This window comes from Kryptolebias marmoratus, linkage group LG9, assembly GCF_001649575.2.
Source record: "Kryptolebias marmoratus isolate JLee-2015 linkage group LG9, ASM164957v2, whole genome shotgun sequence".
Taxonomy (NCBI): domain Eukaryota; kingdom Metazoa; phylum Chordata; class Actinopteri; order Cyprinodontiformes; family Rivulidae; genus Kryptolebias; species Kryptolebias marmoratus.
Genome location: NC_051438.1, coordinates 11,495,050 through 11,508,189, shown reverse-complemented (window position 1 = coordinate 11,508,189; position 13,140 = coordinate 11,495,050). Strand labels below are relative to the sequence as shown.

At 37.4% G+C, this 13,140-nt stretch overlaps 1 protein-coding gene across 1 annotated transcript; it reads left to right on the top strand.

The window, feature by feature from the left end:
* Positions 1-2,535: 2,535 nt before the first annotated feature.
* Positions 2,536-7,945, top strand: adrb2a (adrenoceptor beta 2, surface a). The gene is made up of 2 exons (XM_017433052.3): positions 2,536-2,707; positions 3,037-7,945. Exon 2 carries the CDS (start codon positions 3,037-3,039, stop codon positions 4,276-4,278), a length of 1,242 nt encoding a protein of 413 aa, XP_017288541.1. The 5' UTR covers positions 2,536-2,707; the 3' UTR covers positions 4,279-7,945.
* Positions 7,946-13,140: the final 5,195 nt, after the last annotated feature.

The window sequence follows — 13,140 nt, the reverse complement described above, 5'->3', positions numbered from 1 at the left end:
AATCTAACAAGTCACTGCTTTGATAATTGGTAGAACCACAAAGCGAAACAATGCTAGCGATTTTCACCTTGTACGCACTGCTGCACACTGCACACTACAGTAGAGTTGTTTTTAACATTGGGAGGTTTGAACAGATGCTAAAACCAACCACACAGCCAGTTTTTCCTGCTCTGACTTAATTATTCTACAGAAATAGACTGAAGGGATGGTTGTAACTTGCAAAGCATGTCACAACCAATCACTTCCACCTCCTCTTCATTTTATCATTACAAGGAAATACCTAAAGGACAACACGGTGTTCTGGAGAATTGAGGTATTCTGGGAAGAAGAAATTGTAGGTGAGTGGTTCATACTTATTTAGTTCCTTTTTTACCTCTTCAGGTTCTGCAAAGTACTTTGCAATGTTGGGGTTGGGAGGTTTAGTGTCTTGCCCAAACATGCTACAGATGCTTCATTTGGAAGACGACCCCCTATTCTCTTGGCCAAGCTGCCCCAGGATGGCATTGTTAGCGATTGTTAGTAATCTAGTTTAATTTTGGCCTGAAAGATGGGAAAAAATGTAACTGCCCGTGTCTATGGCTGTGTGTGCAAGTGTTTGTTTGTCATGTACAGATTGTAATGAAACCCTGAGAAAGTAGTCATTGGATGAACATCTACAACTGATTAATGTTTGGAGCCAACCTAATTCAAAATCAACGCCACTGCCAATTAGCCTTTGAAACACAAACATGACTATACCTCAGTCAATTTTACAAATATTGAACTGAAATTTAGTATGGCAGAACCAGAGAATCATTTCCAACAAATACTCTCAGAACTACACATTGCACAAGATCTTTTTTTAAAACTTTAGCATTAACTGTTGGAGTCAATCCTGTCTGGTCTGTTAGCAAAATATCTCATGAACCACAGGAGGGCTTTTAATTAAATTCTCAGAAGACCTTTAATGGATGCACATCTACAACTAATCCAATTAAGCATAGCCAACACAGCTAATCAGCCATAGGAAAACATGGCTATGACACAGTCAGTTTTGCAGATATTGAACTAAAATGTGGTGTGGTAGTAGCTGAGAGTCATTCACAACACATACTCCAAGCTAGAACAGATTGTGTGAGACCTTGCAATATTGCATGTAATCAATCATAATGTTACTTACACAATTTGACCAAAAAGTCTCAAATGTTATAGTTTTTTTAAGACAAGATGACCTTAGTTTAAAACTGGCATGAAAGGGAAGGGGCGATATGCATTCCTTTTAGGAATGCTTAGTGATGGTCTAATCCAAGATATATTTAAAAAAAGAATGCTGAAAATGTTTTTAAAATACTAAGATTAGTCTTTTCATGTGCATTTGTCAGATATTTTCTCACACATACAATGAGCAAATTGTCCCGTTCGCTTTTTCAAAGATCTTTATTGGGCTTTCGGTTATTCTTGAACAGTTAGGTTTCCGATAGTGACAGACAGTTATTTAGTGGGTGGACATAATGCTGACTCACTACATGCTGGACTGAGACAAAACTGTCACAGGGGGAGAAAAAACAACAACATTTACATCCCACAGAGGCGACGATACTGTTCCCTGCTTTTTCCATCTGTCACTCTCACCAAATGTGTTTTGGTTCAGGCTCATTCTGGTTTCCTAATCAATAGATGTAGCCTATGCAACTTGAGTACCTGCATGTTAGTCTTTGCATAGTCCTAATATTAATAAAAATGTAATTATAGCATGCAAATTTGTGGTCAATCAAAACAGGCTTTTTTTGTTGGTGCAGTATAGTGTGACAGTTAGTGTCAAGCTGACTACCCTCTCAGGGCCATGGGTGCGGATTCATACCATACTTAGGAGGGAATTTTTTTCAGTTTACCCTTTAGGTGTTTATTATTGTTGTATTACATGCACGGAAATGTTTTGTTTTTTTTTTAAATTCAACTTACTGGTAGAAACTCAGTCAGTTTTGATTTTAGTCTACTCTGCAAAGAACTTCTATATTTAAAATATCAAAACATCTAAACACACATACGGACACACACACAAGCTCCACAGCATTCCAAGGTTTTGTCTTGACAAGAAGAGTGATAAAAATCCATTCGTCCAATAAATCATATATCAATAGAACTTTAACTTTAATATTGGTTTCACGTGCCAGTCAGAAATTTTAATGAATTATACCTGTAATCATAAAATGTTGAAAACAAGGTCACATGGTTTTAGTTTGATCCAAACTATACAGACAAATGCTTTGACCCCTATTTTCAAGAATAGTTTCACCAGGACTCACTGTTTGGACGTACTGTAAACAATTCACATGCCGGAAGAAATTTGCAATAAATTTTCAAATATGTAAATTACAAGTCTTTGCTTGTGTTGGCAGCAATTTTTTTTGCTTCATGCAGCCCTGCAACAGCAACTGCAGGGACAGTGTGTTCAAACTCCAGAGAGCTCTCAGCACCCTCCGCAGGCGGGCTGCCTGATTGGCTGAGAGCTGGCCGTGATGTCACCACTGCATGTTATAAGGGCTCTGACAAATAGCCTGGGAGACACATTAGAGGAAACACTGCTCAACTGACGGACTGAAGAGAGAAACACGCTAAGATTAAAAAAACAACAAAAAAAAAACAGTGGAATGTAAAACTTAGCAGGAACTATCTGAACGTTGTCTCGGTGCATGGGAAGCAGGAACCACAACAACTACCTGTTGAGGTTTGTAGTTTCTTCTTAAATTTTTTTTCTAGCTTGCAACATGTCTTTAAAGCATGCTGGAGCTGATTCGATTTGAACAAATATGTTGTTTTGACTGTGTTGATGTTATTCTCTCTCTTTTTTTTGTCAGTACTAGTTTCAGTATATATATATATATATATATCAAACATTGTTTTATTAGTGTTTTTCTGTTTTATGGAGCAATTTTACATTGAAATAGTGATATTTATTCAGATATGTGTGTGCGTGCGTGTGTGCGTTTATATCTGTGTTTGATTCTCACATGCATGCCTGTGTGTGTGTTTGTTGTTCACGTACGATCTCTTCAGATGGGAACTACAACCACTCCAGTCAACCTCGGTATGAGCAACTCGAGCAACTCGTCATCACTGAACAAGACGGAGGAAGGCCCCAGTGACACAGTCAAGATCATGCTGGGCATGATCGTGTTTCTTCTGGTTCTGGTCATCGTCTTTGGCAACATATTGGTCATAACAGCAATTTCCCGCTTTCAGCGTCTCCAGACCGTCACTAACTGCTTCATCACGTCTCTGGCCTGTGCCGACCTGGTCATGGGTCTCATTGTGATTCCCTTTGGTGCCAGTAACAACATATTTAATTTTTGGCACTTTGGCGAATTCTGGTGTATGTTCTGGACTGCAACAGATGTGCTCTGTGTGACCGCAAGCATTGAGACCTTGTGTGTTATAGCCATAGACCGCTATTTGGCCATCACTTCACCCTTCCGCTACCAGTCAATGTTGACAAAGTGCAAAGCTCGACTTGTGATTCTGATGATTTGGGTGATAGCATCAATGATATCGTACCTGCCGATACATATGGAGTGGTGGGTACGAAACGATACAGCAGCTATGGCCTGCTATGAAAACCCTAACTGCTGCGAGTTTGATGTTAACATATTTTATGGCATCACCTCGTCTATCATCTCCTTCTACATACCTTTGGTCATTATGATTTTTGTCTACAGTCGTGTTTTCCAAGAGGCCAGGCGACAGCTGAAAAAGATTGAACAAAGTGTTGGCCGCTTTCAGAAAAGCAGCGATGATAGTAAATCTTTGGAAAATAACAATGGGCGTGGACTTAAAAAGGCCAAGTTTTGCCTTCGGGAACACAAAGCTCTAAAGACACTGGGTATCATCATGGGAGTTTTCACTCTGTGCTGGCTGCCATTCTTCCTGCTTAACGTAGTGATGTCCATACAAGGAAAGGATTACAAAGCCGCCTTCAAGATTCTCAACTGGATAGGCTATTCAAACTCTGCCTTCAACCCCATCATTTACTGCCGAAGTCCTGATTTCAGGTATGCTTTCACGGAAATCCTCTGCTTAAACAGGAACCACCTCAGCAATCCAGGACCGATGAATGAATACTTCTACAGCAGGCACAGCTGGCAGAGTGAGCCACAAGGAAGGAGTAAGGGCAGCTTGGACGATATGGACACCAGTGAAAGGTGTCCGGAAAAAGGAGCAGGGGTCTGCTGCCTAACGGACAAAACAGTGGACCCAAATGGAAACAACAAAAGCTTGTCGACTGTAACAACTTCCTTGTAAATTTGGAGCTCTAAGACTTCATTAATCAGGAAAACCCAGCTGTGTTTACACTGCTATCAGACACATTTTTTGACCTAATTGACTGATGAAGGTAAGCCTAGTCAATGTGACTAGCAGAGTCTCTGTTGACTTCTTTAAAGAAACTGCAATGATCATTATGAGCTGAGGAAAGTATTCCATTTTTAGTTCAAGCACATTGAATTAATACTGTAGATAGTTTTTTCATAATTATTTTTGCATCTACCTCATTGCAGCTTTACAACATTTTTGTCTTAACTGTCCTTTTTTTATATTATGTCAACTTTAGTTAAACTAGGTCTGTGTTTTAGGTGTCCAGTATCTTAAAAAATGGTCCGTGATAAGCATAAACATGATCTACTTTCAGTTAAGTTTTATTGTTTCAAACTTTTGAGAAAGATGTCACAACTTTTATTAGCATAGTTTTTTTTTCAGTTTAAAGCTGTCAGTTTCATTCAAGAGTGCTCATTTGGAGTTTTGTTACTTTGTGTCAAATCATACATTCCCTATTTGATGAAATTCAAATCTGATATCTTCTCTGTTTGCATTTTCCATCTGTGTGATTGTAGGTACCCTAAAGATCAGCAAAAAACAAAAAGCAAAACGTGAAGCAGGAAATGTCTGTATCCTGCTCTGGTGTTTTGCAGGTTGTTGCATGTTAGTTTCTGTGGTCAGCAATACCCACCAGAGACATGCATGCTTGCAGTTATGTATCTCACTATGAATTTGAAAAACTCCTGTGGGCATCGTCTGTTAAAAACTTTTGCTAAAACTTGAAAGTTTGTGTTAGTTGTATCACTGAGACCTTATGAACAGTAAAGATACTTGATATCTTTGAGCAGGGAGTTAATGGCATTGTGGATAATGTTGTGCATTTCCCTTCAATGCTTATAGGGCATTTCCCTTCAATGCTTATAGGGCAAATTATTAAGAAAAAAACTATTTATTTATTTATTTATTTGTTATGGTTTGAAACTGCACAAGTCAAATCTATCACATTCTGTCAGCCGGTTCAAATGTGCAATGTGCATGTGATATTTTGATTCATTTTGTGACTGTTGCATAAGTGTCAGAGAACTAGTTAGTCTATGCATCAGTAGTTGTTCTCCTTTTGGTTGCACAAGCCTAGTTAGCTTATAAAAAATTGTGGTTGTTGTGTTTCAGTACATGTTGTGCTTACTGCGACCAGAGAAGTCATTTCCTCACAATACAAGGGTACAAACCACACATAATAATAATACTAAACAGGGCGTCAACACGGCCAAGTTATAAACTCCAGGTCCAGGATATGGTAGGGGTGACTACATGCCAATAAACAGAAGTCCAAAACAGTCACCGCTCTTAAAGAGTGCACCTTTTGTCTCCGCCTCCCCCTGACATTTCCCAGACTCTTTTCCCCATGTGTCCGGCATCTCTGTATGTCTGACATCAGTGCAGCATTTGGATAAGACATTTAGGAGTCCGTGTCTCAGCTGTTCCAGCTGTTTCTTCTTTAAACGCTTCTGATTGTGCAGTTTCCAGGAAACGCCTCGATCCAGCTGAGGCCAGCCCCAGTAAACATGAATAAATACATTATCCCCGTTGTTTAGCTGGAGAATCAGATAAGTCCTGAGTAAAAAACCAACAACCCCTAGATTAGTGGATTAGCAAGTGTAGAGTTTCCAATTTGCAGGTTATGATGAGATCCAAAGGTCCCACCTGAAAATGAGACTTCGGTTCTTATCACCCATTTTAGGATTGCAGGCTCCTGGAAATGTTTTTTTTGTTTGTTTTATTTTTTTTCTCAACTTGAGAGAGGCTTAATGAATGTTGAGCACTTAGCAAGCAGGATGTTACTGCGGAATTCACCTTTGCTTCAAACTAAATTGCTTCTGAGATCATTAGGGTAAACAGCGGTAATGAAAGTGTGACCCCTCCCACTTCTTCCCTCACTCAGCTGAGCTCTCTATTTGATCTGATCAAAGTGACAACACTAAAGTTAGCTTTCAAAGCTGGGAGGGGTGATCAGGGATTCTCTGCCAGTCTAAATTGGTGCTACTGCATGTAGCATTGCCTCTGTGTGTGGACTTAGATCAGCTGACTCTGACAAAACTGTGAACTTTGTTCTTTCAGAGGAAATCTTGATGTACTGTATTTGCAATCTTTGCTCTTATCACGGACCACAGGAATAGATGCAAATACGGCATCTCTGCACATCAATGTTTGCCATGTGAAAGGCAAGCTTTCCAGCATGTCGATCTCTGTTTTTCCTTCTGTGCCGATTTACGGCAAAGTAAATGCAGGGGTTGAAAGTCATCGTAAATGTTCTTCAGCATTTTCCTTCTTCTTTTTTTTTTTTTTTTTAATTCCCCATCATTTTGACCGCACTGCATGCTGAAAGCACAGACATGGTAAATGAATTAGACCAAGTTCTTATATTATTTAATTTAATTTAAAAATTGCCACAAAATTAAACTGTGCTGTTTATTTTTTTTTTGAAAGTCTTTGAGACTGTACTGCACTGTGCAGGTGATTGTTTGCATGTCTGCTGTATATCTGTGGTGTTGTATTTGTGGACGTCTGTGCCCTTTTCCTTTCACAGTGAGCTTATTTAGCCCAGTGTGCTTTTGAACCATACCTCTACACTGCTCCCTCCTGGCAGTGGCCTATTCTTGCACCTCATCTGTCTCCCAGTTATAAATGGTTACTGTTTTTGTCAATACTTCTGTATAATAAGGAATGCACTTCATGCCTTGAGGACACGATGCTGTTATGTGCAATGAGTCTTGAATGATGAGCTGACATTATGACATTCCAGGCACAGCTGGTGTTTTATAACATGCCTTCGGTGCACATTCAGTCCTCCTACCAATGTCTTGTCTCAGATTACTAACTGATGGACTTATTACATCTAAAACAAAAGGGTCTTTTTGAAGAGGATTATGGGTTACCAAAGACAGTCTTAGAGGTTGTATTACAATGTTGGCAAGCTCAAATCCCACATATTTCAAGGTAACTGAATACATCGTATGTCATGGACAGATGTATTAGTGCGATTCAAGTTTATGTGGGCTAATGCTAATGCTGTCCTCAATGATTCACTTTTGTTTTCAAGAAATAAAAGTCACTTTGTCCCACAAGAACACCCTCAAGATTTAGATCGGTCGTTCATCTTGCCAAAGCAGCACTTTCTGGAGCACTTTCAGGTCGCGTTGGTGGAGTTTTTAAAACCTGAACGCAAATTTGAACCCACAAACCATTTAAAAACAAAAATATGCCCGTTCACATGTATCATAATATTTTCGTAGCTGTTCTCACAAAGAGTCGTGAGAAAGAGTTGCTGCACAGAAGTTGCTCAAGGCAAACAGATCTTAGAAATTGATGTATGGAAATGTGAATTTAAAAATAAAATAAATAAATATTGCTTTAGATTTCATGTGTGCACATTTTTTCTCTTTGTTTGTTTTGTTTTAAATGTGGTTGGAGTGAAAACACTTTCGCTCAGCTGAATGTTTACTAACTGTTTGCAAGCTATTTTCGCACAAGTTCTTGTTGTTCAGCGAGGTCTGTTATAATATTTGGTGCCCTGTGGTATTTATTACGAAAAAGACAAGTGTGTGATGTAATGTTTTTATTAAAAAGAAATAAATTATGTTCATGTTGCCTGTAATGTTCTCATTGCTGCGTCTTTTATGTTTTATTGGGTAGTGAGGAGCAGATTTCATGTGGACTCTAAGCGGTTAAATCCGGTTCACCTTGGGCAAAAAAAAGAAAAAAAAAAAAAACCTCAGCATGTGATCCAGATGAGATGATACAAGAAGGAGATCAGGATATTATGAAAATATTTCCACAGTCCATTTAAAAGTACACGACTGCCCTTTGCTCCAAGCAATCATAGATTACATGGAGCAAAACACCTAAATCTAATCAAAGGGAGGAGCACAGTAAAGCTTCTAAGTTTAGATGGTGGAGATACAGAAAGCAGAGTCAACATGTCTCAGTGTTTGGCACTTCAGATGGAGAGGAATGTAGTTTTTAAGCATAATGTGGTATAAACACTGAAAAAATGGTTTGTCGGAGTTAAACTTATGTGGGAAACTGAACCATGACAGAGAAATGAACACTTTTGTTGAATGACAAAATGATTTACAGTTACAAGACAATATATCACAATGAACATAATGTACTGGCAGTAATTTCTCTGTCATATGGTTAAAGTTGTAAAATGAGAGCATTTAAGGTGATAAGAAACCAGCCTTATCATTTTAGCTCTTATATAGTACAGTACAGTCTGTTACATTTCAAAAGATCCTTATTTGCTATCAGTTTATACAGTTCATACTTAGTCATGAGTGTGAAACGATTACTGTGAAGTCAGTGCATTGAGAACTGAAATGTGTGAGGTTTTAATGTTCGTTTAAACGTTTAATTATTTGAAATAATACATAGATATATAAAGACTTGAATAGTGTCTAAGAGGCTCAAATCTCTTTACAATGTGTTTCTTGTTTGCACAACTGAACAGTGCAGCACTTTTTCGTTTTATAAATACAATCTCGATTCATGCGCTTTTTCTTGAGAAAGCAATTTTCTCCCAAGAAAGACTAATAACGGGACTTTGACTTAGACTTTCTAATCACACTCTATGGTGTTCACCAGGAGAAATGTGGAGCTCGGTGTTATCTCTAGAAACACTGGGCCACTTCACAGATCTGAAGCTGAAACCACTGAGTTTGTTTTTTTTAAACAAAAAGGGAACAATTCTATTTTCAAAATCAAAATTATTTTTAAGTAGAAGTGTTACATCCAAAAAAAAAAGTGATCAGCTTCAGGTGTTTTTGAGTGTATTTCTGTGCAAATGTTAAGAGCAAGTAATGCTTTATTTGCTGCAGACAGCTTTTGAATGACCTTGGTGTGGAAAAAAAAAGTTTAATTCTGACTGGACTGATGAGCCAGTGGCTAGTCCAAGCAGGGATACAACCAAAGCGGATTATTGATGTTTTAAAACAACTCCAAATTCAAAAGGTTCATAGTGATGGTCATGTGAACACGGTTTTATAAACCTTTACACTGAGCTCCATTTTGAAATACATGTTTAATCACAGAGAATTCTGTGATTACTCAAAAAATACAAATAGCAGCAGCAGCACTTCGCTGTAACACTTTCAGTGCACCCTTAGGCACTTCCTGCACAAATTTCTGCACATTTCCACCAGAATATCTTTCTTTTGCTAAACTGACTGTGATGTAAATGTTTCTAAAATAATGTTTGCATGAACCAATGTGGAATTTTTGAGCTTGGAGTTGTTTTAAGATAGCAACAGTCCTCTTTAGTCTTCACTCTTCTCGGACTAGCCAGTTGCGCACAGTTGATCAGAATTAAACTATTTCTCCAAATTGAGGTTGTTCAAAGACCTATCTGCAACAGGTAAGATATTGTTCATAATCTTTCCATAGATTTCATAAATTCTGCATTATCACTTTAATTCATTTTCTCTGAGTAAAAACCTTTTTACTAGGTTTTTACTTTCTAGGTTGAAACTAGTTACTGTTTTAATGCCATTTTAGGAAATTCTTAACTAAAAGAGAAATGTAAAGATAATTCTTTTTAGCAGCATTTCTTTTTTTCATGTTTTCAGACGCGTGTAGTGGGATTTCATACAACATAATATGTAAACATGTTCCTCACTGAGCCACAATAAATGCAGTCTGACTGTAATCTAAGATTTAAATGAACTGGATTCTTTATTTAAAACTAAATAAAAAGAGCTGAAAGCAGACAAACATAAGAGGCAGTAGATGATGAAACAACAATCTTACATGAGCAAAATAAAAGAACAAGCAAAACATGTTGTAGGGTAGAGAATCTAAAAGCCCAATTTAAATTGAAAACAAAAAGTCCAGCACAGGAAAAAACAAAAACAAAAAAAAAAACAAGAGAGCCAGGAGGCAGCGGGGAACATTGCTGAGGATTTGGCAGCAGAACTAAAGAAACCAAGGAGCTTGCAGTCTGGCAGAAATGTTAAGGTAAACGAATGCAGGTGAGCTAATTGGAAACAGAAACAGGTTGTAAAAAAAAAAAAAGAAGAAGAAACAAAAGAATTTGAGGACATCTAAAGATTATAAGATAAAACTGCAGGGATGAAGCAAAGAAATATACCGTAAACAAGAAACAAAGCAACCAAATATAAACAGCCGCAGCAATAAATAAAACAAATCTATGTTCGGGAACAAAGACAAAACTTTACATAAACTAAAAGGATTAAAACAAAATCAAACCCAAGCAACTGAACTCTTAGACCATGACTTAATATTCTTCTCTAATTTTAACATGAGTAGCCAGGAATGTTTAAAAATGTAGGACAACATATTGCTTTTGAAATTAAACTTCTAGGACTCCTGAAAGGAATGCATATCACCCACCACAGTTTAAAACTAAAATCATTTTATGCTGAGAAATGACAGAGTTGTAGCCTGTTTTGATCAAACCTTGAAAATAACGTTATGCAGGATCTCATGTGATATCATGAGTTGCTACACTCAAGAGTGTTCTGACTCTCAGCTATTACCCCATCAGATTTTAACTTCATGTTTATAAAATCGACTGAGTCATAGCCAATGTCAGTTTGCTGGGATAGCCATAGTGAATTGGGTATGGCTTAAAAGTTAGTCAGCTGTAGATGTACATCCATTGTTTTACTATTCTACATCCAAGTTTTGTTAAAATTTGCCAAGTAGTTTATTGGATATTTTCCTAACAGTCAGACACGAGCACACCCACAGACATGGGGAACTACATTATCATCGGTGAAGGAATAAACATTCATTCATCACCAAGCTAAACACAACTTGCAGTGAAGTTTCAAATGTTTCTTTTGGGGCCTGTTCGATGTTGATGTTACAGCTGCACAATTTAATGCTGGTCCTTCATATAAAATGTAAAGATATATGTTTATATGACATTGCATCCCCTCAGTACATTTGCCTGTCCCCGTTGTTAGACTTTGGACAAGATTTGGGCTAAAAAGTGAAGCTTGAATGGAAAGCAGGGTCACTTTTGAGGATAGAGCGTCTGTGAAGTGAAGAAATAACAATGAGCTGGATCTCACTGATACAGACAGTGATTATGACTGATGGAAAACAATGTACTGACTCTGCCCAGACTTATGTAAAAAATGAGATAAATTAGCACTGGGTTGAAAATTGTGAAAAGCACAAAAGGAGAACCCAGCTCCGCAGGGGACGACCACCGGCACAACCATTTTGTTTGAGTAATGACCAAAGCAGCCATCGAGGAGCAGCTCTGATTAGCAAACTGATGAAAAGATAAAACCCTCTGGAACATCAGGTGTCCATGAGCTGCAGGTGCACAATGTGTTTTTACAACTAACATTGTCTGTATGGTAGAAACTCAATTTTACCAGTTTAGTTAACATTTTTAAGATGTGCTTAATGTCTCAGATCAAATCAAACTGTTTATTTATTCTACTTTAACAACTAAATAAATAAAAACCTTCTCTATGAGTGTCGTAAGTAAGATTTAGGCAAATATTATGATTTTATGTTTTTTTCTTTTTTATATTGTTGAAGAATGGACAGCAAAAATATGCAAGGAACAGCATTAAAGCTAAATGTATAGAGCTCTATAATTGATATGACCGCAGCAGAATATATTTGGTAGTTTCCCAGAATTATTGTGACGAAACGTTTCAATGTTGTATGTTAAACTTACATAAAACACCAAAAGAAAATATAACTTTATCAAGTTTTACATTAACTTTATGTAAAACACCAAATAATTTGGTATCTTCTGTAGCTCTAATGTTATTCTGATAAACAGAGCTCAGCATGAAGTAAATAATAAAATAAACTGCTGTGGCTGTTTTAAAAGCCCACATGTGGGCACTTGTTCAACAAAACAGTACAGTTGCAGAAACCAAATCATTACCATATAAGATGCAGCTGTTTTCACTGTTCCAACCAAATTGATGCTGTTTACTGATTTAACAAGTGGGTTGTTGTTGAATCACGAGGCTAGCAGGGTTTAGATAGAAACACTGCTTTTTAGTGTCTAAAATAAAAAAAACATGGTTAGGGCAAAAATACTGTTTTCTTTCAACACAACAATCACATTATGTCATCATTTTGGAATATTAGTTGTTGCAGAAACCAAATGCAGACATTGAAGATGCAGCTTCCAGATCTCAGCAAGACTTTTTAATAACAAAGTTAAGAAAAACAGTCAAAACCACAAGGTCCCCAGATGTAAATCGAGGAAATGACAGAAAGCTGAGGAAACCCTGGGAGTAAATGCACTGAGGGAAAATCAGAGCGCTAATTGTTTTTAAAACTGATATTTTTTTCTCAGTTTTTAAAAACTATCTTGGTTTATATGATTCCAAAAAACCCCCATTGGTATATGAAGATACCAATACATGGGCCAAGAACATTAACATTAATGACCTATTAAAATCAAAGAAAAATATATTTTTAGCTTGGCTTAAAAACACTCAAAACAATTGCAGCTTTTAAAATAACTATCATTCACAATTTCCTCTTACCTTCTCAGCACATGTTTTTATGAAGGATAAAGAAAGACAGTTGTAGAAAAATCCATAAAACATCTTAACTGTTGTTTTGGTTTCTAGCACCTAAAGTGATGGTATCTTTGGCCTAAAGTGTTACAAGGCATGTGTGAAACAGACTGTGTCACTGCTCTTAATCTCTTTATTTCAAGTCTACAGCACAGACAGTGAAGACAGGACCGGAAGCTGGAAGTTGAAGCTACAAAGGATATGCGCCCCCTAGTGGTTGACTACAGAACAATTTTTATGTCCCATCACTCCGTGTAATTGAATGGGACAT

Coding starts and splice junctions, on each gene's coding strand:
- adrb2a (XM_017433052.3), top strand. CDS start 3,037: ATGGGAACTACAACCACTCCAGTCAACCTCGGTATGAGCAACTCGAGC.